This window comes from Pan paniscus, chromosome 1 (assembly GCF_029289425.2).
Source record: "Pan paniscus chromosome 1, NHGRI_mPanPan1-v2.0_pri, whole genome shotgun sequence".
Classification (NCBI taxonomy): Eukaryota; Metazoa; Chordata; class Mammalia; order Primates; family Hominidae; genus Pan; species Pan paniscus.
The window spans coordinates 124,039,063-124,063,495 of NC_073249.2; the positions used below are offsets into that span (position 1 = coordinate 124,039,063).

At 32.5% G+C, this 24,433-nt stretch overlaps 1 protein-coding gene across 3 annotated transcripts in view; it reads left to right on the forward strand.

Annotated features, from left to right (window-relative positions):
- Positions 1-24,433, forward strand: part of COL11A1 (collagen type XI alpha 1 chain) — a 233,700-nt gene that overhangs the window by 124,230 nt on the left and 85,037 nt on the right. For all 3 annotated transcript variants that reach the window (XR_008626073.2, XM_034932204.3, XM_003808494.7), the window contains exons 31-41: positions 319-372; positions 5,045-5,098; positions 5,376-5,420; positions 5,567-5,620; positions 5,728-5,772; positions 9,581-9,634; positions 14,204-14,257; positions 18,945-18,998; positions 21,720-21,827; positions 22,215-22,304; positions 22,562-22,615. Coding sequence is in view for 2 of the 3 variants with exons in the window: in XM_034932204.3 (XP_034788095.3) it covers positions 319-372; positions 5,045-5,098; positions 5,376-5,420; positions 5,567-5,620; positions 5,728-5,772; positions 9,581-9,634; positions 14,204-14,257; positions 18,945-18,998; positions 21,720-21,827; positions 22,215-22,304; positions 22,562-22,615 (666 nt within the window). In the remaining variant the exon portion in view is untranslated. The remainder of the gene's footprint in view (positions 1-318; positions 373-5,044; positions 5,099-5,375; positions 5,421-5,566; positions 5,621-5,727; positions 5,773-9,580; positions 9,635-14,203; positions 14,258-18,944; positions 18,999-21,719; positions 21,828-22,214; positions 22,305-22,561; positions 22,616-24,433) is intronic.

The window sequence follows — 24,433 nt, forward strand, 5'->3', positions numbered from 1 at the left end:
TTTAACCAGGCTTTAGAATTCACAAAGAATTGTAGAGTTCTCTTTAAAACCTCAGGGTTCATGTACCTAAAGAAGGCACTATCACTTATATAATAAAGGTTAAGTTAGGCAACATCATAACATTAGAAATATGTTCAAAGCAACAATTTTCTTATTCACATGAAGAAACATAATGAAGGTAAATAATGACAAAAATCTGCAGATCTTCCTTTTGAGTGTACAATATGTGATTCTAATATTTTTAAAAATATTGAAATCATTATATAAACTTAATTCAACTTAAAATATTACTTTGATTATTATATATTTTAACTGTAGGGAAAACTTGGAGTTCCAGGATTACCAGGATATCCAGGAAGACAAGGTCCAAAGGTAAAACAGCTTGATATTTATAGTTTATTAACATTTCATGAAGATAATATTAATCACTTATGATTACCTTACAATTTGTAACATCTCTATATTATGATGAGTACTTAAAAATAATTTCACAAGGAAAATCATAGAGTGTGTGGACGCCTGGAGTGCAGGGAGCTCAAAGAGCTTAGGTGATTATGGATTGCAGTATTTTAGGAGAAGAAATCATGAAACGAAGGCATAATCGGTAATTCTTTGTAATTGGAACAAGAACTATCCTAGTATATCTGGAAGTTTTAACATGGAAGACATTTGATGCATAATGGCTTTTGATTTCCTTTCTATTATCCTACGGGTTTAAATTACCACTTGATTTTTTTTAATTAATACACCTTTCACACTGTCTATTACCCTCATTTCCATGAGTATTTTTTTTTCCAGGGTTGCTATGACAAATCTCCACAAACTTATTAACTTAAAACAACAGAAATTCACTGCCTCACAGTTCTGGAGGACAGAAGTATGAAATCATGGTGTCATAGGGCCATGCTCCCTCCTAGAGTTTCTAGTAAAGAATCTGTCCTTGCCTCTCCCAGCTTCTGGTGGCCCCAGGCATTCCTTGGCTTGTGACTTCATGACTCCAATCTCTGTTCCCTTCTTAACTGGCCTTTTTTCTGTGTGTCTTATTCTCTTCTGTCTCTTGTAAGAACACTCGCCATTGGATTTAGGGACCACCTAGGCAATCCAGGGGGATCCCATTTCCTTAATTTAATAGCATTTGGCAAGACTTTTTTTTCTTTTCCAAGTAAGGTAACATTCACAGATTCCATAGATTTGTATATGGATATAAATTTTCAGGAGCCACCATTCAATTTGCTGTATCACTCAAATCTCATTTTTGGCTATTTGAAGTATACATATTTTAAGCATAAAAAAATATGGTTTTCAAAATGCATATTTACCTCGGTGTACTAATTTTTCTCAAACCTATCATAAAACTTTGTTAAGGATGCACTTGATGCATTCAGTAGTTAAATTAAGCTTGTTAAGTGAATTAATATATAAATGTTGATTATTAATTACAGAATGGTTATGATACAGGAGGGAGACAGAGAAGTGCGGGATAGTTTCAGTTATATCATTCTTTTAGTTATATGTACATGAGATTATATCAATCTATCAGTTTACTGAGTTTGACCCATTCAGGCATAACAGAAACAATAGGTATGGCAAATCCTGTTTCTGTAACATTCTTAAATGTGTGTCTATTCATAAGTTTCACATGTAATTATGGGAGACAAAAATATCCTTTTCCCTGAATATGTAAACTGCATGTCATTGTGTTCCCTCATTGCCACGTGATAACACTGTCTTAGGCTTGCTATACAGCTTTGTCTTACAATTTTTTCATTGAGTTTCCCCAAAAATACTTCCTTGAGTAGCAGGGGATAAATATAATGCTTTTGAACCCTTCTAAAATAAGATTTATGGCATCTGTGATTTAAAAATAATACAGGCATAATTTAAATATTTTCTGGCTGTACTCAGGACACTGATTAATACTTTTTATCATTTAAATATTATCTCTAATATACTGCTCTGTCTCCCAGTTAGCTTCCTTTCAAATGTCAATCATTTTCACAAATATTATCAGTAAAAGAAGCCATTCACTGCATAATCCAGGACCTCAAGCTATCCTTACATCACTTCACGCATTCTTGATCTATTTATTAAGTTAAATTGCAATTGTTTTGTTTTGATTTAAAAACATAGGAATCTGTCACAATATTACATGAATGAGTAGAATTTTATTTTATGAATTTATTTAAAATCCTGTTTTTTTCCTAAGTTCTCTGATCAATAATCTTTGAATTGTTTTTATTAACAAGATGCAACAGAATAACTAAACAGAAATGTTTCCTCCTAGAGGTATCCAACATTTTTTAATCCTTTTACCGAAATGTCTGGAATTTTATTCTTTATTTCTTCATATTGCTTCTCTTCATAACTCATTTATTATTTCTATGATCAAAAAGCTTTTAAGTTTCTCTGTTCTAAAATGAAAAACTGACTGGGACATCAAAGATGAAAGATAGCTTCATATTTTTTCCTATGTGTAAGCTGATAAATTTTGAATAAATTTAAATTTTTTTTTCACTAAAATGAAATGCCTTTACCAGTCTCTTTCAAGCAGATTAAGGCCTGTAATTTGACATCTTATTAATTTCTTAGTAGCAATATAAACCATAAAGGTATTAAAAAGATGTAGCACCACATGTGCTATAAAATGATAGCTGTTTCTAAAATAAAATCTATTTTAAGGTAGGATACCTTTATATTTCAGACAGCATTTTAAAAATTTCACATTTTTAGTTTCACATTTATTGACCGAGCCAATTTCACAATTAATCTTTGACTTTATGGCCTTTGTGTGTTTCCATATAAAAACGGGTAATACTGTTTCATAGAAATTATATATTTTGGTGATAATTCCTTATATGGGAAGCAAAAAATAACATTTCCATATATTCAACTGATTAATTGGTGAGTTGGTCATTTTTCTGCGTTTTCTATCAATTTCCTAGAGTAGAAACTCTACGTAAGTATATACATTTATGAAAAACAAAATTGGTGCATAATATCTCTTTGCTTAAATGAAGTATCTATAAATATGCTTAGTTATCTCTTCTAGTCAGGACAGAACTGAATATTTTTCCCCCCCTCAAAATTTTTATTTTCATACTGTATTATAATCATTTGTCCAATTCCTGTAATAGTCAGATAGTAATACTGTGCTAGACGTAGCTAACTGATTCTGTGTAGAGAAACAAAAGAGATTTTGAAAGCTCTTCAAAATGTAATGAGCAGAGATTTTTTTCCCCAGTACGTAAATATTACACATCCTAATAATTGTTCTCAGGTTGATCACAAGTTAGCTGTATAGGCATGTATTGAAACATACAGGAAAACACGTTATAAAAAACAGCTTAGCAGTGCATCCTTCAGGTTATTATTTTGACTGTCAGCTGCCATAGGGCATCACATACAATTTTATTGACCTGCTTTAATAGCATCATGTAGGAAATACAAATTGCTAGCATCTTACCTTCCTGATAAGTGTGTAATATTCACTACTTTCAAATTGGGAATAGGGCCAAATAGTTACCTCCTGTGAGTAGGTAATACTCTACACCTGGCTATTCCAACTGTACATGCCTGAGAATACAGCTTCAAGACTTCTAAGATTTCACAGTACATGTGACCCTGAGAGGTTGGTAAAAATGCAGATTCCTGGACCTCACTGCCAGAGAGTCTATTTCAGTTTCAGTGGATGTGGAGTGTGCCTTAGCAATCCATATTTTTAGCAACTACTCTAGATTATTCTGATACAGAGGAGCCATGTATCACTTGGAGAAACATTATTTTTAGGGGTATTTCAATGCAAGTGAGTGGATTAAAAAAAGAAAGGAGTGTATTCAAGTCAAACAAGGCTTTGTTATATTTCCCTTAATATATGGGGAAGTTTGTAAAATTTGATGTCTAGTATTCTCACAGAGGCTAGACATTTTACGTATTATTGCACTTAATCCATACAGTGATCTAAACAGGAAAACTCTCCACTCCTTCCTTTTCAGGGTCTCATAATTAACAAGTTGAGCAGCAAGGATGTGAACACTAATCTTCTCTATTTTATGATACAGTGATGAGGGAAGCTAATCACAATCATGATCAACTAAATGAGAAGATAAAAATTTAGATATATGTGCAAGATCATATGGGAAATTTGGTTATTGGGGATTATATTGTATTCCATCTGTAAAATGTGGCCACTTGTAAATGAAATAGTGTTTTTATAAACTTATTTCATTTTAAAATAATTATTAATTATACATTATTATTATTTTTATACCAAGCATTCTTTTTTTCAGTCCCACAAATTTCAAATTACCTGTAAGCTGTGTATTACTGCCCTCACTTTGCAGAAGAAAAATCTATACTTGATGAGCATAAGTAATGTACCAAACTTACTTAGCTGATGCATTTAGCTGATGCATAAGTAACATAAATCTCAAAATTATGTCTTCAGAATTCTAAAAAACAGAATTTTAATGCTTGGGTGCCTGAAATAGACTTTCAGCTAGATATAGTTGTATTCAAATACCAAATCGAAAAAGTGGAGGAAGGTTTTTAGTCTATGAATTGATCCAGTTTTAAAAGTGTAAAAATACTCAACTCAAAAGTGGTAACTATAGACATATGATAATATTAATTCAGGAAAAACATTTTCTAAAATTCCTATTTAAATATTTGACTATTCCTGTTTGTGAAAATAGGATTTTTCTTTAGAGTTGAAGCAAATACAAAGAATTTTACATTGCAATACATTTTCTATAAAATGTCCTATAATTACTGTTTTATAACAAGAGATGAAATAATACTTGATTAATTCATTTACTCAGAAGGTTAAAAACTAAAATGTTTTATCAATTTGTGCTTTCAATGCTTCCAGGATTTCAGATGTCATTGTAAGTTCATTTTCAATTACTTCGATGATATCTTAAAATTTATATATTTGATTTAAATATTAACAGCTGTGTGAAAATCACTCTGTTCCAAAATAAATTACATCTTGTAACTGAAAATGTTAATTGCCATGTTTATTCATTATTTACTTTTATTATTGTAGGGTTCCACTGGATTCCCTGGGTTTCCAGGTGCCAATGGAGAGAAAGGTGCACGGGTATGATATATAAATATGTTTTGAACTATGTATATAAGTGTTCTTAGCTGGACATAGTGGTGTGTGCCTGTATTCCCAGATATTTGTGAGGCTCAGGTGGAGGATTGCTTGAATCCTGGAGTTCCAGGCCAGCCTGGGCAGCATAGCAAGTCTGTCTCTAAATGAATACAAATGAATGAATGAATGAATGATGTTCTTGCATGACTACTCAGTCTCAGCACCAGACTCATAATTTACTGTGATATACTGCATATTGAAATTGAACTGTCTTTGCTAGGGAGTAGCTGGCAAACCAGGCCCTCGGGGTCAGCGTGGTCCAACGGTAGGTGCCTTGATTTAAAATGATGTACATTTTTCATATTGAATTTAGTGTATCAAGATAATTTATTTTTCAAAAATAAAAATTGATTTAGTGTCTTTGGATTTGCCTGGCATTAGTTCGGGTTCATCTTTTGTTCTCATCCGCAGGGTCCTCGAGGTTCAAGAGGTGCAAGAGGTCCCACTGGGAAACCTGGGCCAAAGGTATCACCTGCACTTTTTCTGTTTGGATGTTACTGTAGATTTTTTTTCCAGGCAGATGCTATGAGAAAGAATTCAAACTGATTTTTCTTTTCTTTTCTTGGTGCCAGGGCACTTCAGGTGGCGATGGCCCTCCTGGCCCTCCAGGTGAAAGAGTACGTATGATACAGCCACATAATATAAAATGAAAATTAGTATTTCTGCAGGTATTTAGATTTCAGAGAAAAGATGTATGTCTGCTAATACATGTGCATGTTTATCCGCAAAATCTAGTCTGAATTTAAAAATGCTTATTTTTTAATTTATTCCTCTTCACCAATAAAAAAGCTTAATCAATATGTTCTACTAATTTTGTTATAGAAATGAGAAAAATGTGTGTAACTGGACTAAGATATCACTCTTATAGTCAAGACAAAAATAGATATTTTTAGAATTTTCAATACGCTTGAAACATCTTTGCCCTCTTCTCCACTCAGCTTGCTTTCCATATTGATACTCATTTTGTTCACAGAGCTGGCAGCAAAATTATGCTGGTAAAAAACAAGCTACTAGTAGCCATTAAGCCAGAATCAATATACATTCAACTCAAGATAAAACATCTATTCCAGTAAATAGAATAGCTATTTAGTAAATTGATTTTTAATTGATGTAAGATGTAGCCAAATACATATGAACAAGCATGCCCTTTGTTTGGATTTTTTGGCAAAATATAACATTTTTGTAGCCAGATTTTTAAAAAAGCAATCCTCCTGATATAAGTTTAAGTATTATAATCTGTATTCCTTTAAAAAATTAGAATCATTTCTTCATATTCTATAATAATTTTCAGTATTATGGAGTCAGGTTAATATATTTTTGTATATGATTATTTGAAATGTATAATAGGCATTTTACACAAGACAGAAATACCTTGCAGTGCATAACCTAAAATTGAAAATGAATAATTTTTTATTTGAGTAGGAGCAATGAGCAAAACTTGAGTTTTTATTTGTGACGAAAATGGGAGTAGATAACACACAAGAATAAACATTATTAATTAGAGTTGTGTTAAGTCTTTGGCTCATATTTAATTAATTTTCCGCTAAATGTTTCTCACTCTTGATGAACTGTTCCCAAATTAAGTCTATCCTGTAAATTTTGAGCTCATAAATAATACATTCATTTGAAGTATTTTATGGTCAGTCATTTTAATAAGGGACATTTAAATTAATTAAAATGGCTAAATAATTAAATGGAGTAGAACAATTTAACAAAAATTAGCACAACTGTGAGTTTTGTTTTTAGAGCACCACTGATTCTCTCATGCATTTGGTTTTGTCTTCCAAAATTGTTATGATCAATAATATTTCCTTACAAGTGAATATGCTTTTGCTGATACTGCATTTTAATTTGAAAAACAACAATACTGTCATCCAACAGTATGATTACTTTTCAAAACACTTTGAGAGTGAGACAAGTACCTCTTGGGAATTTTTGTTTTGTGTTGTTGTTTTAGTAATCTAGGTGGCTTCATTTTCAATAAATATTCATATATGTTTTCAATGTCTATACAGGAAGAACATATTTCCTATGTTCCTTGTGGTTGATGAGACATTTCATCCCAAGTATGCCTTCATTTTCTGCCAAGAATTTTTAATTATCTTAAACTATTTAGTTCACGTCTTGAGCACACAGTTGAAAAATGGCAAAAGTAATGCCGTAAAATATTTTCTTCAAAATATATGAGTTGGGGAAAGTTCAGGGAATTAGTTCTGTAGTACCATTGGATTAGAAAATGAAATAACTATTTTTGTCCATTTCAAAGGACTCTCTCATGATCATTATATTTATATTTAACTATATAGTTATACATGGCATGCATATATATGTATACATAAACTTTTATTAAAGTATTCTACAAATTAAATGTAATCCCTCATAATCATAATTTGCAGATCATGGATGCTGGTTATTAAAGGTTAAATATATCTTTTAGTTAGGTCTAAGGTTACCAAATTAAGTGAAAACAAAACAAAAATGGAACAACAGAACCAAGACACCTAGATAAATTTGAATTTTATATAAAGAATAAGTCATTTTTGTCACAACTATGTCTCATGATATTTAGGACATATTAAAATTATTCATTATTTATTTAAAGCTCAAATTTAGGCACTGGATATTTTATCTAGTCATCTGGTTTCAACACCATCTGTACACTGAGTCATTATGGATTTCTTAAAATCCCACCTGGAAACTATTTTGATTATTAGGAAAAGAATATGCCAGCCAGGTGCGATGGCTCACACCTGTAATCCCAGCACTTTGGGAGGCGGAGGCGGGCAGATTACCTGAGGTCAGGAGTTCGAGACCAGCCTGGCCAACATGGTGAAACCCTGCCTCTACTAAAAGCACAAAAATTAGCTGGGCATGGTGGTGGGTGCCTGTAATCCCAGCTACTCAGGAGGCTGAAGCAGGAGAATTGCTTGAACCCAGGAGGCGGAGGTTGCAGTGAGCCGAGATCGCGCCACTGCACTCCAGCCTGGGCAACAGAGCAAGACTCTGTCTCAAAAAAAAAAAAAAAAAAAGCCAACGTTTTCTGTGAAATCTTATAAAGACTCAATTTTTCATTTTTATTTTAAAGTAATGATTTTTGGAATGTTTCTTTCTTAAAAGATTTTAAATTAAAATTGCATTTGAAAGGCAGCAAAATTTTAGGAAGCAAAAACATGACATTTTAAGAAATCAAGAAAATAGTTTGCTACATAACCAAAAGAATACTATTTTTAAAAATTTGTACTTAAAATGGATTTTTATTTAGGAATCATAGTTTCATAGTTTAATAAGAGTTTAAAATTTTGTAAGTTCCTAAGATTTGCCCAGTAGTTTTGGTAGTTTCATGTGAAATCTATTTTTGTTAACTTTATATATAACTTTGAAGTTACTTTTTTAATATAAGATGCTGGTTAATAGTAAAAACTTGTGATGATTTCTGAACTAACATTGGCTTATGAATGGTAATGAGATTTTTCTTGGGAAGGCTAGATTGATAAATAGAAAGAGTAAATTCTATTGAAGGCCAACTTCAGTAAACTCTATTTTTGATTAGAAAAATACATAAATCCTACCCTAAATGTATTACTTAAGACATTTTATTTATGTTATATTTCATAAATCTTCTTAAATAAATGTAACTATTACGTTCTGGGTATATAAAGGATTATCTCTTACCAATTACTTTTTCTGCCAACAATGGAGTCACTGTAATGGGACTTTATGCACTTTTTAAAAATAGGTAAATTTGAGAGATGAATAATATAGTTAATTAAAAATCAAGCCAAGAATGATATTATAATTTTTATTTGGACTGAACGTTAATATCTACACAATGAAGTTATTTTTACCTTATCTACAAAAGAAATTTATACATGAGTAAAAAATATATTGACATCATCCAAAATAAATATATTTTAGATATGGAGAATAAAGGCATCTTCTATGGTCTTTTTGAGATAGTCACATACTTTCTCTTTTAGTTTTAGTATATACGGCTAGATACAGAACAGTGATAGAATAAGTTTTAAAACAGTTTTTTTTTTTTTTTTAGCGGGGCTGTGGAATTGAATTGAATCAAAATATCTTCCTCGTATGAATGTTTCTAGCCAATGTTAAAAGTAAAGACACAGCAGAACTTCTCAATACTTACATGTTCTATTCACTTTTAATTGATATGAATTCTAAATATTTAGTGTTCCTGAGGTAACATTGATGTGATGTGTAGTTTTGAGTAGAAATAGTGTGAAAATGTATCCATTTTACTTTTAGATTAGCACTTACTATCGTGTTGTATTACCATAGTTCTGTCACTGTGATGAAGAAGCTGTATGATACATTGTATTTTATCTATGTAAATAAACCTCAAAGTATAAAGACGCATCTTCTAAGGCATATTGTTAACTTCTCCCCACTGCTTTTTATTTCCAGGGTCCTCAAGGACCTCAGGGTCCAGTTGGATTCCCTGGACCAAAAGGCCCTCCTGTAAGTGTCAGAGCTTCTCTTTCTCTTTCTTCTTTTGATATTTTTACATTTTTGAGAGTCACAGCTTACATTTATATATTTGTTAGATATAATATTGATAAAATCTCTGTAAAATTACAATTGATGTCAAAGAAAGTAGACATTTTTAATTTATAAGGTTCATAGATCATTTCTGAATATAATTTCAACATCTCTCATTAAGTATTTTTTGACAGTATACCGAAGACTAGAAAAACATGAATATCATTCTCTCAGCTGCTCCTTTACTGCAATGAATATAATTGATGACATTACAAGTTGTTATCAACTCTTAAATATTTGGTATATTAGAATTTATCTTTATCTTCCATCATCAAAATAACCTTCTTCAAATATCACTTCCTAAATCCCTCCAACATTGTGATATTACTTAAGTCATGCTAAAATTTATTTATATTAATATTATATCTGTCTCTATAATCCCTTCTTTTTAGAAAATGTAATGAGAATTCTCATTAAATCTTATCCCTTTTATGAAATGTGTTTAGAGCAACACTTGAATGTTCATCAAGCATCTTCATAAAGTTAATTGAAATACTTTGTTTTCATATTTAAATATTTGTGGGGACATAGAACATACTGGGGTCTTTTTTGTTTTTGTTTGTTTGTTTGTTTTGCAACCTCCTCAGTTTCTTTAAGAGAGTGGGAGTCAGCTTACCCACCTGTCTAGAACAGTGGTTCTCAAATGTAGTCCCTGGCCCAGCAGCATCCACAGCTCTTGGGATATTGTTAGAAATGTTTCACTGACCAAATCACAATTCTGGAGAGGGGCAGGGGTTAAGTCTATATTTTAAAACACCCTCTAGACAGTTCTGATGCATGTTAAAGTGTGTGAACTTCTGTGCTAGTCCAGATGAACAATACTACCCATACTTTAATGTGCACACAAATCATATTGGTGAATTATTTATTTTGAAATAATTAAACATCAAATATTAAGACAATCCTTAACTTTTTACAATAATTTTTAGACCCTGCTTAAATTATTATTTTACCACTGAAGAGTTTTGCATTATTACTGCAAAGATATTAGGAAAGTATTGTTATCTGTATTACAAGGTTATAGAAAGATCGATACGTATGGCTAGTGTTAAATATAAAGTAACCTTGGTACTACCTGCATATAATGCTTACCTACTATGTCAGTTTTGCTCCAAATGTAACATGAAGACTCTGCAAAGTTTCACAGAGAAATGAAAACAGTTTCAAAAGTCACTGTATGTATATTTTTATAAACATTCTTATAATTATTTTAAGCTGTATATTAGATTATTGTTTAGGAACATAAAGTTTAGTGACGTATATAACCTCAGTATTGTACCATTTATGTTTGTATGTATTGTTGAGAACTGCTTGGCTCATGTAATATTGTTTCATTGTCAAAGAAACCCATTTGACTCATTTTTTATCAGACTTTTTCAGCCCATTGTGTTATGTATCTTTCAACATGTTTTGAGCCATTGATCGTGCATGCATTTTGTCTTTAAGAGGTATCAGAAGCATAATAAATGCCTACACTTGAGAAGCATGCATTCTAGTAGGAGAGACAAGAAGGAGTATTTCTTTCACTGATAAACAAAGTGATTTTTATACTATGTTTCTCTAACAAGTGAAACATTAGAGCATGAAATAAAAATACCCCATTTCTCTAGTATGCAGTTTTATGCAGTTTGGGACAGAATTGGCTTCATCTGTTTGATATAGAAAGAAGAAGTTGGGGTAGAGAGATAGAAAAAACCTCTTCCTGTAAATTAATTGGTTCATCTCCTTCATCATAGCAGGAAAAAATTTTATATATATATATGATGTATATTCACACAGACATATATATATATATGGATCTAAATATTCCCTTCAGATTCTGTTAATATAATGCCCATATCGGCATATTTTGGGAATATGCAGCCATCCATTTAAAAAACCCATTAACTTGAAATGATTAAGAATTATAGCATGACTAGTATGAGAAACATTCTATTTAGAATAGAAAAAGTCAAAACTCAGTGCCAATGAGAAGTGAGAAAACATCCTTAAACAATTACCTACAAGCTTTCACAGATTTTCTTGGCAAATCTGCATACCCTCATTTAGATGAATTTGTTCTCTCTGTCCTGTACCAGCTGGATAAAAGGGGAAGCCTGGGAAGCCTATTTTGATGAAAAAATTATTACTTTTACATAGATACCGTGAAATTATTTGGTAATTAGTCTGCTTATTTCATTGGTTAATAGTTTGTGGCCTTTATATTTATTTAGGGCTAATTGCTTGATATTAGAAGTACATACTTAAATCAAGAAAAATGATAATGACACCAATTCTTAATGCAGTATATTAACACTACTCCCTCAGTCTATCTAGGAAAGCCATTAAATATTATGTTGCATTCTTCCCAGGATGTGATCGCTTACATCTAAGATCGCTATTTTAAAGTATTATAATATTTTGCAATGAATGTGTTATCTATGTCAGCAAATATGAGATATTTAATCTTATATTTACAGCTTTGTTAAAAAAAAAGTAAGTCTTGTATTAGTGGCAAAGTACATCATTTAAGAAGCACTTTAGTATGGTGGGAAAAAAAGCCAGACATAATTGATATCCTTCAGCTGTCATCCTCTCTATAAAACTTTTATTATTGCCCAGAATTGAAAGCAAGTTTATTGCCAAATTTATCAAACCAGTGATAAGGCACAGAAATTGTTTTATTTGCTATTTTGTAAAACTGGACCTCAATGAAGTCTACTACCAATCAACTAAATACTTATTTCTGTATGTCACCTCCAAACTGAGGGCAAAACTAAGTCTTAGCATTAGTATACACCTAGTAACTGATACATGGGTATGTAATATATGTTTTTTAAAGAAGCCATGGTTAAATGACATCCAAGAATGTTTTGGGTCCTTGGTTAAAAACACTCCAGTTTTGTTTTTTGAAGAAGAGGATGGCAGTAGTAGCCCTGGAAAACCTGAATAAGTCACTGAGCAAGCCATGATGTTGTGAAGTAGCATAACAGATTTTAATTAGAGTTGTTAATTTACAGGGCACCCAGGATGTCAATACAGATGACTTAAGGGAGCAAAGATGGTTCTGGCACCACCAAGAACCTTTCTCCTGAAGTAGCTAGCTAACCTGGAAAAAGTCTCCCTCAGTTGGAAGAAAGCTATTTGAGAAAATGATATTTTGGAACAAAGCCTGTTTTTCATACGCACTCTATAAGAACATATATTAAAAATAGATGTTCAAAAACAATTTTATTTAAATAATTAACATACAATGAGAGGTGTACCTGTTATAATTTAAAATATCATTATTAAAAGAATCATTTCTCTTCATTCATCTAGAAGGGTGATGGTATTTTTATCTCTACCCGTTGACCATGTTTTGAAATTTGAACTTGATACGTAATGGTTACTGAGTAGAATGAATAATCCATAAGGCAGTCTAAAGAAGCAGTTTCTTTCTGCTAAGTATTTAAAATACAGGACCCTCACAGAGTTGTTCACTTTGTTTGTAGTTAATTGCTTCATTTACTTCTTAAGCCATGACAAAGACAGCATCCTTTATACAAAGTGATAGCAGCAGATTTGCTCTGTGGTACTTCACAAACATTATGCTTCCAAGAGGACATTTAAGAAAATCTACTGGGAAAAATTTGTCCTGATGACTTCTAGAATTGAGTATAACATATTGTTTCCTTTACTTGAAAAAATTTGAGAGATAAAATGCCATTTTTTATGAGTTTGTATTTATTTTGCATTCTTGGTTTTTTTTGTTCGTTTGTTTTGTTATGTTTTTTGTTTTTTGAGACGGTCTCGCTCGGAGTGCAGTGGCGCCATCTCAGCTCACTGCAACCTCCGCCTCCCAGGTTCAAGGGATTCCCCTGCCTCAGCCTCCCGAGTAGGTGCGACTACAGGCGTGCGCCACCACGCCCGGCTACTTTTTTGTTTTTTAGTAGAGACGGGGTTTCAGCATGTTGGTCAGAATGGTCTTGATCCTCTGACCTCTTGATCCTCCCGCCTCGACCTCCCAAAGTGCTGGGATTACAGGTGTCAGCCACCCTGCCCGGCCTTCTTTTGCCTTCTTGTCAGTTAGAAGCTCGGATTACCACTAGAGGGCACTATTTCTCTCTGTTATCCAAGTTTTGATGCACCGGGAATTGAATTAGGAACAAATCACCAAAAAGGGGGAAATACTCATTTGTGAAGTGCTAAAGAAGTAATATTTTTCACAAAAACGAAAATACAAACCTTTGAAAATATTATTTTACAAATGATTAATGCAAATGAAATATATTTAAATGTAAAATATTCAGAAAAGAGTTCAACTATTTTATTTTGGTTTCAGCTATAGCTACAGAATTATATTGAAGAGATATATGTGCATATTATCATATATAAAATCAACAGAAGAGCAAAGTAAAATAGCTAATGGAAATATAAAAAGAAAAGAAAATTTTCTAACATGTCACATTTAGACTATAAAATAATTAAATATTTATGACATGTGGTATTTAATATTTGTAATTTCAGGGACCACCTGGGAAGGACGGGCTGCCAGGACACCCTGGGCAACGTGGGGAGACTGTAAGTGACCCTGTTACTCTTATTAAAAATTTCCATCTCTAGCACCTCATCAGTTCATACATAGAAAGCTACTTTACTATGAACATTTCAATTACTAGGTTGAGAAAAATGGAAAAATTAATTCCATTAAGCCTTTTATTGAAATATATATATATATAAATACAAAAATAGATACAGGAAATATACTTCAGGAAATAGGATGTTAGTTGATATGATTGTTCTTATTGTCAATAGCAGCATTTTAAGGATGAGCTGATGGAGAAGACACCATTATTTTTTGGACATCTCCTCAAGATTTTCCCTCTCACTCTTTTCACTGAAGACTGTTTATAGATACATTCCACTCAAACCCATCATCTCTCCACTCTAAAGGCAACAGATTACGAATAGCCATGATCATAATACCACATTCTTTTATCTAGAACTAAGGGATTAAATACTTGCTGATATTGGACCCATCGGCTATAACTGGTTGGGAACTATGTTAAAAGCATCTTTCCATGTGAAATAGGAAAAAGTAAATCAAAAACGGTCACTAAATTTTACTTAAAACCTATAAAGAATATAACAGTAAACAAATTGACTGAACAACTTACCATGTGTATAACAATTTGGGCAGAGAGGAAACTGGCAGCTCAATGATGGTTTAAGAATCCTGGTGAGTTTATTTATTTTGCCCCTTTCAAAATCAGACATCTGGCTATCCCAGTGGATTGTCATTCTAATCAGAAATCATCATGGATTGGCATATTTCCATGGAATCAATTCTTGCTTCTCACCAATGATTACTTTTATCCAGACTTCTCAAGGAAACCACAAATGCAGACTACCTTTGACTATGTGGTTGAAAATCATGTTAGGGTAGGGGGCACCCTGAATACATATTGGAGTTGCATAGCAATGTACTATAATAAATCTGAAATCTGAAAAAAATATGATTTTTCTGCTATGGAGGAAACAATCTGTCAGCAGCCACCCAATTTTGCCTTGCTTACCATGTGGCAATTCTTAGTTTCACCATTTCTTAGTTTTAGCCAGATGAGAAACTTTGGAGTCTTGGATTTCAAAAGCATAATTGAAATATGATTTAGTGAGACCAAAGAAAAAACTGTTTGGATATCCTCTTGGGAAGGATATCTGTATGAGGAGCAGAAATAAACTTTCTAAAGGAGAGTCAACACTCAATTTGCAAATGCATTATCATTCAAATCTTTCAGCCAAATCATTTTTAATGAAGTCATTGTATAACTTTCTGGGAATAACTATAGAATATTCCAAAATGTCTTGTGGGGAAAGGATACCTAGAGAATTACTGTTATAAAGTCCTTTATGTCTATGATTTAATCTGGAGCTTCCACTTCTAACGAAAATAATTATATCACATATAACATTGAGATTTAAACATAGAAGAAAAATAGCATAATGTTTCTAGAATGAATGTTTCTGTTTTGTAGCTTTTCACAGATAAAAACCAGGATTACTTCTGAAAAAATTATATTCCCGATTTCACATCCACTTTAAGGGAATAGTGAATCATCCTATAGCCTCAAAGCTTTCTTTCTCACTTTGTTCTCTGCTGACCCAGATTCAAAGGATTACCTTGTACAGGAGTCACAATCTAGAGTGGGCATTCTTTGCCATATATTTATTATCTTATTTAAATGGAGAAATTTTTGAATTATATTTGAGATTTGTCTCCAGTCAGAAATCCATTAATTAAATGTTTGTTCTGACATCTTACATTCATTTGGGTTGTTTCAGTATAATAGAAACTATTCCCAATTTTTCCTGGTGGCCTTAAACAGCTTCAGAAATGGTTTCTATTATATTGAAATGACCCAAATTTGTCTCAGAAACATAGTGCCAAATGCTGTATTGGTCCTAAAATTGGCTTAGTCTTTTAAAGATTATCAGAATAGGAATCACATTTCTGTTGGATTGTAACAGCATATTTTTCAAACTACCCATGAATATGTCCAATTAATTTCCATTTTCAGCAACTTTGAAAAACATAATTTGACTAGCTATTCTGAATTTAAGTGGCAAGTGTAGTCTTATTACATGACAATATTGAACAAGCACAACTTGTTGTGAGCTGTAAAAGTTTTCCTGTGTAGTTTGTTTGTAAGATCCCCAAGATCAAATGTATTAGATACTTGCAAACACTCTGAATGGATTGAATGAGCAGACATATGGGCAATGCTGTCTTCCAGCTTTCCCAAATCCATCACTCACACAAATGCGCTAGCAGCCAAGACTTCCTCTCTCCCCTTAGGATGTATGAGTGCAAGTCTATGTTGTAATGTTGTCAAGACTTTCTGCAATTAAGTATTGATTTTTAATCTATTACATTTAATTATTATTGCAATATTTTGTGTGTGATTCTTGCTCTCACAGTTAGTAAGACAAAATGCTTTATAAGACTTTTTTAAAAAGTTTGGAATTGCCTTTATATCTTCCTGTTGAATTTAATGATTAAAAATTGGAGGAAGAATAACCCAGACAGAGGAAACAGGTCATACAAATATATGGTGTGTGGCTATTCAGAAAAAGGTGGGAAGATCAGCATGGCTAGAATTTAGGATACATTATCAAAGCAAAGGAAGTAACTGAATTTGCATACTGGGCCCCTATTGGCTAGAACTTTGTCATCTATATGTTTAAAAATGAATTTATTGGCTGGGCGTGGTGGCTCACGCCTGTAATCCCAGCACTTTGGGAGGTCGAGGCGGGCGGATCATGAATTCAGGAGATCGAGACCATCCTGTCTAACACGGTGAAACCCCGTCTCTACTAAAACTACAAAAAATTAGCTGGGCATGGTGGCGGGCGCCTGTAGTCCCAGCTACTCTGGAGGCTGAAGCAGGAGAATGGCGTGAACCTGGGAGGCGGAGCTTGCAGTGAGCCGAGATCGCGCCACTGCACTCTAGCCTGGGCGACAGAGTGAGACTCCGTCTCAAAAAAAAAAAAGAAGAAGAAGAAGAAGAATTTGTTGTTTGGTTTTGTGGGTGATGATTCTGCCTAATGTAAACAAGTTAGTAAACCTTATTTGAAAAACTCAACAATGGTGAAGGAAAGAGGTGATTATAGTTTGAATAAGACAGGTCTACTAGGATAAGAGAGAAGAAGCTGTATTTGAGGGACCTTCTCAGGTGACACATTCAGATAAAATAACTGATTAAGCATGGGCACTGAAGAAAAGTCTGGAATCTGAAGACGCGCCATTAAAAAGGGGAAGAACATAGAAGGAAAATCAAAGGAGAAGATACATTCAGCAAGTTCCATGTTAGGAATGTTGAAGAGAGAGCATGATATACAATTGGAAATTTCTAGTAGGCACTTACTGAGAGAGTTTTAGGGCTCATACTGATTAGAGGTTTATAAATAGTTGGGAGTGGAGGAGTTCATCAGCATAGAGATGGCAATTGTGGTGATGGAGGTTGTTGAGATAATCCAGGGACACACATACATATGTGCACACATGTATATATGTGTTTAGGTATCTGTGTATGTGTGTATGTAAATCTGATAACAGATTTCCAAACCAACTAGTTGATGAAAAAATTAAGCGACTAATATGCTTATAAAATGCTAAATAAATTTTATGACATTTCCCCCCAGAAATGATTGCTTTTGCTATTCATAATGATAGCTCAAACAGAACCCTGAAAGTCTGAATTAATAGATTTTTAAAATAGAAGAACTCTATTTTATTTCCCTGTAGCATCAATTGCAATAATTACAGACTCTTTTCTTTACCGACTTATACAATTTTATTATTGTAAATAATTCATTCATAGTTATTGGGAACATTGTGATACTAACGTGAGACTGCTAGTTCCTACCCATTTTTTTTCTAATCTTATTATTTTCAGTCTGACCAGATGTTGTAGGGAATAAAATATTCAGTTCTTTCAAAACTTCTCCCAATATTTTCTATCTACTTCTCCAGCTGTTAAAAGTAACTTAACTCTCATGAGTAAGAAATTTACCTATCTTAACACAATTATGTGGAATGAATAACCCACAGCCTAGAGAAAAATAAATACCAGAATATATGCCCAGAAGTTTTATTTAGTGAGTATATTCTGCTCAAATCAACCAGATGATATTTTAATGACTGAATTATTTTCAAAATGCATTTATGACTATATCTCCTGAGTTTCTTACAAGAAAGAATATTGATAAATGCTAAAATAATTACTAACTATGCAAAGCATTATTTTAGTAGATCTATTTTTACATCTTGTTTTATGAGATTTTTGGAATACAATAGAGAGAAATGTATTAATATCACAGGCTGTGAATTTACCTTTGTATAAACAATCAGTAAACTGTTTCAAAGAATGTCTAAATCATCATTTACTTCATCCATAAACATTACTGGGTTAAAATTCTGTATGTTGTTTGACCTAGTGGAATGGGGCTAAGAACATATTTTTACTCTAGCTTCATTTATTAAAGGTAATTATTGCCCTACCATGTGAAATATTGAAATGGCAAATTTTGAATTTTAATGAAAACTGAAATAAGTTTAACATATTAAACATATTTAAGCATTTGAAAATAAATATTTTTAGTCAATAGGTGACTTTCTTTTAATGTGACTTATTCAGCTATCTCATAGAATTTTGATTTATGCTTTGTGTTATATGTAGCTTTTACAAATAATACTTTGCCTCCTTAGGGATTTCAAGGCAAGACCGGCCCTCCTGGGCCAGGGGGAGTGGTTGGACCACAGGTATGTTCCTTTGCTTTATTTCCCAAGCAAGATTTATTTTTTGTTTACATTTTAACCTTCTTAAGTTGTGTAAAATCTTCTAAATTTATTATGATTCAAAATGATGTATTTTTTATTTCAGATTGTATTTAAATATATGCAGCTTTCGTACATCAAATGAAACCAACAAACTATTACCTAACTAAAGCAACTTTTCAATTGCCTGTAAGAATAAAAGAGAAGAATAAAATAAATGAAAGTAAATCAGAAAGTTCACACTGAATTTAACACTAAAGCCTGACTATGACACCATCTACTAATAAAAATACAAAGTTCTTTGTAAATAGGTGGGCCATTATCTTTTTCTAGAATTATAAAATGACTTCATGGTTTTGAGTATAAATTAGATTTAGAAATATACATTCTAAAATTTTAATATTTGTAACATATTAGGTGTTTCTTAAGATTTTTGCCTTCATAATAATGAATATCAGAAATAAAATATTAATTATCTTTGAGGATATACAAAATAGTGGAAAAGACAAGTATTTATTTCAAGATAGGTGGCAGAAGAAGTCTCAAAAATTGGTGCAGTATCCTGAGTTATAGTATAAAATAACTACAAAGAGTAATTCATGGTAATAGAAAATAATGTTTTTCTTCCCTGGCAAAGCATATTGAATGGGCAGAACACATTTAGTTTCTGGACTGGAATTTAGCCCCTGCTAATACCAAATTATAACAAAGGAGCAAAAGCAGGTGAATACGTATTTTAATTATTTAATTGGTTTAGTCTTTTCTCTGTCTCTAAATAGTTCTCAACACTGTAACTCACACACATACACACACACATGCACACACGGACACACACATGCACATCCAAACACATACACACACACACACACACACACACCCCCCTAGAGAAACAACAAAACTGCATCTTGTTTTTAGGAATATGTATAACAGAAGCAAAAATGAAGACTCATTGGATTTATTGATTATTTTATTTCAGAGGTTAACCCTGAGGCAAGGGAAATGCGGTGTTATTTTATAGAGTGTGTAAACATGACTACTTACTTGTGCTGAAGGCTTCTTTTTAACTGCTTATCAGTTTTAGTTAAAACATTATACATACTTTCTCAGTAATTAGAAAGCTTCCTCCAAAAATACTTTCATTTTTCCTGTTTAAAACAACTTTATAACTATTTTCTGTGAGAAAATTTAACTAGAAAAATTATTCCTATTATACTTAATATCCATAAACAGAAATGGAATTAGACTCTTAACTAAAATATAAACATCATGGAATGTAACTAAATATTTTAAGACCTCACATCTTTCAAAAATACAATTCTGTTCAATGTGGTCATCTAAAACTTCTGAGACTTGTGTTCTTTTTTCGTTCCCCTCTTTACATGAAGGCATAAAAATACTGGTGTTTTACTGAAGATGCACCTTCATTGAATTACATTTTTTATTGGTCCTTTTTAAGAGAAAAAAATCCAACAGCCTATTTTAAATGTAGCCATACTTTCATGTGAAGGCAAAAGATTTGGTTTAATGGGAATAATATAGATTGCAATACTGAATATGCACCCTTTTCTTTAAACAGTTATGTGAATCTCTGATCATTTTTGTCTCGGTGATAGCTGTTCAATTATGGTTAATTCTGTATTCCTTACTGTTCAAATTCTGGTGTTCAGATAGTTAAGAAAACATCATGTTTTGGATAAATGTTTACACATTAATGTTAAGTTGAGAAATTACAGCAATTATATAATTAAAGAAATTTAAACCTAGAAATGTATACCCAAATTGGGACAGGTATATACCTTATCCAAGATAAATAGTTAAGAATACTTTGCATTTTTAGGAAAAAAATATTTATACTTCATAAGCAAGTGCAGGAACACATTCTCCTGTTTAACAACCTTAGCATCTAAAAATTTTCTCTTTGTTTAACTTAAACCCTTCATTTTGCTTTTTATTAAGATAGAGAGCAACTGATCACCATCCTCTATTTATACATGAAAGCCTGCTATACTCAAGCACCACAAAACAGCACCACTCAGGGGACACGTAAATGACCTGATATTGTTCACTTTGGCATTTGCTGCAATTTAAGGCAGCTGACCATTTGTTACAGCCTTTGGCCGAGAGGAACTGCTGACCCATACTCACTGCCTTCAGGATCCCATGCCACATTCCCTAGACTTTGTCAAATGAATATAGATTAATAGTAGAGAAATTTTCAGTCCATGGAAATTCCAGGGAGAACCACTGGCTTTTTGGGTTCTCAAGGCCCTAAGTTTATTTTCAAGCAGTGATTCATTGAGTGGCTACCAATGTGGTTTCTATGCCTCTTTACTACTAAGCTGATTTGACACCTCATATGAAAAGAAGGAATGGGATAAAACTGTAATTAAAAATCATAGTTTTAATAATACTTGGACTGGCCACACTCTGCAGAAATTATTGTATTAAGCAAAGAAAACATCTTTTTGGACTTTATTTGTGTACTTTCCTTTTACACTCAGATTCTAACCAAGATTATATAAAATCTTTTTAGACTCTTACTTGATATGCTACTTTCAGTGCTTTATGTGAAGTGTTTTGTAGGACATCATGAGAATAAGTGAGGAGGATAAACTTTTGTAAATGTAATAATATTGTTTTTGAGTTTGTGTTATCTTTGCCAAAAATAAAAGAACAATCTAAAGTGATTTTGCTTATCTAATTTAGGGACCAACCGGTGAGACTGGTCCAATAGGGGAACGTGGGCATCCTGGCCCTCCTGGCCCTCCTGGTGAGCAAGGTCTTCCTGGTGCTGCAGGAAAAGAAGGTGCAAAGGTACAACATGCTTCAGAAAACTTTTTTTGGCCCAAAACTTTAATTTATGTTTAACTATACTCACCACTTGTCTACAGATTCCATTTAAATGAATGTCAGAAGATGTGTTAGGAAAATATTTAATGTGCGTTTATTGTACTCCAAGATATTGCTCAACATTTTCATAAGACTGTTAGCTCCATTGACCATAAAATCTTTAATATACATGTAACGTTAAATGTAGGTAGTGGGTAGTTCATTTTAATGCATATGGCATTCCACCCAATATTCTCATCATTAAATAATATTCAAATTTTACTTACAGTAGTTTAGAGGTAATCACAATTTTGTTTGTAGAAAGATGTGTAGAAATTAATCTGTCTTGACGATGTTTATTATATTCTTTAGGGTGATCCAGGTCCTCAAGGTATCTCAGGGAAAGATGGACCAGCAGGATTACGTGGTTTCCCAGGGGAAAGAGGTCTTCCTGGAGCTCAGGTATAATCAATATCTATATAGATAAAGCAAGTGATTCCAATTGTTTATTAGAAGCATTTTTTCTCAGAACTTAAAAAGTGATGAATAATTAAGGGAAGATATGTAAACATATGTATTTGATTATCATTACATATGTGTATATATGTAGTTATGTCTATAAACATTACCTGACATCCTTATTTTACTAATCAGATATCTCCTCCTATTGGTATTCAATTCATATAGATTCATTTTCTTTATTTTTTCACTTTTCCCAGGGTGCACCTGGACTGAAAGGAGGGGAAGGTCCCCAGGGCCCACCAGGTCCAGTTGTAAGTATGATGATAATAAATAGCCAGACAATCATGGTTGCGAATTACAGCTCTTCGTTCATTACTCTCATGCTGTGATTCCACAGTGTGTGGGAGAGAAAATAAACACATGTCAATCAAATCAGTCAATGCCTAGTTCCCACTAATTGCATGCACTAATGAATGCAGAAACAGAAGGGTTTGGATGATTGGAAATATTTGCTTCTGCTTCTGTCAGGAGGTAAAAGGAGATATCTTGCTTCTTACGGTTCCCAAGGAAATAAATCCTCATTATGAGTAATAGAAGCTCATAGTCACGGAATGCCTGGAGAGGCTGTAGTTTGTAATTTTTAGTTCATTTACATCTATTATTTTAAAAGTACTTATAAAATAAGATTTGATTTCTTATAAATTATATTCTATCATTCATTTATTATAAAACAGTTAATTTGTTTATAAGTACTTGATGAGACTTGAATTTGTCAATGATACAAAAAAACATAAGCATAAAAGCATAAAACCCATAAGCACAATCTTATATATTATGCATATTGCTTTATTTAATCAAAACATTATGAAATAATTGGCAAATTAGTAAATATCAGATTTTTACCTCATTTTTTTCTTGAGATACATATCAATCCCTCAGAAAACAATTGAATGTATGCTTCATTTTTTAATAAATTCACCTTTATTCTTATCTGCACACTGAAATTTCACTATAACAGCCAAACTGCCATATTTAGTGTCTTCTTCTCATTTTCTTATTTCACCAATCTAAAAAGCTGAAAGTTGCCTTAAAGGCCCTCTCAACTTCCTTTCACACATTATTCATTAGTTCTGCTTCCAAAATATTTTACTAATTTTTCCTCTTTCTTCATTTCTACCACCACCATTTTGTTCAGACTCTTTCCTCTTCCTTTCTCTTTGACTAATAACATCTTATCTTTTGATTCATTTTCTTATCCTCTTCAGTCAGTTTCACCTATAGAATACTAGTTTAACATACATCCTTAACTATGGCATTCCTCTATCATACCCATCCTATAGTTCCACACTGCCTTTGGAAACCAAGCTCCTTATCCTAGCCAGCAAGTCATCTTCATAGTTCAACCCCAATTGCTATAGTCCTTTTTTTTTCCCTTCATGCCTCCCTTTTAATTCTACCCAACTTAATGCATTGAATGTTGTCTTGCTTCTCAAAACCATGACCTTTTCTATTTTGAGAAGAGTATACTGTACACCTTTCCCCTTCCTCCAGGAAACTCCAGTTTTTCTTTCTCTACTTGACAAAGATCCTACCCAACCATAAAGATAACTCTTAAATGTTAAATCTCTATAAAGTCATCTTTGGATAATTTGCCTCCATTTCATGTATTTGTAAAAATTCCCACACACACACACACCCAGTGACCTTTATTATGTCTCCATTTTTAGAAATTACATTGGAATATAGTTGGCTGTCTCTCGCATTAGGCTGTGAGTTACCAGTATTATTTTGGTTACTCACAATACGGTGCCTGAAGCACAGTAATCATCTCACACTTACCCATTTGAATTATTATGAATACCTAATATTGGAATAAATTTTATATAGCATTACTTAATACTGGGAATACAACAAGTATATCATTTTTCAGATTGATTCACATGATACTTACTCTTTACTTCACTCACATCATATAACAACCATTGACATAATTATGGAAATGTGGCAAAGATATTTTTTAAAGAAAATATATTTTGATAACTGTATTAGACTTCCACTGGAGTTCATAAAATTATGAACATTTTCTAATGTCCTCAAAAGTTAGTGACAGTAGCATTAGCAGCAACAAC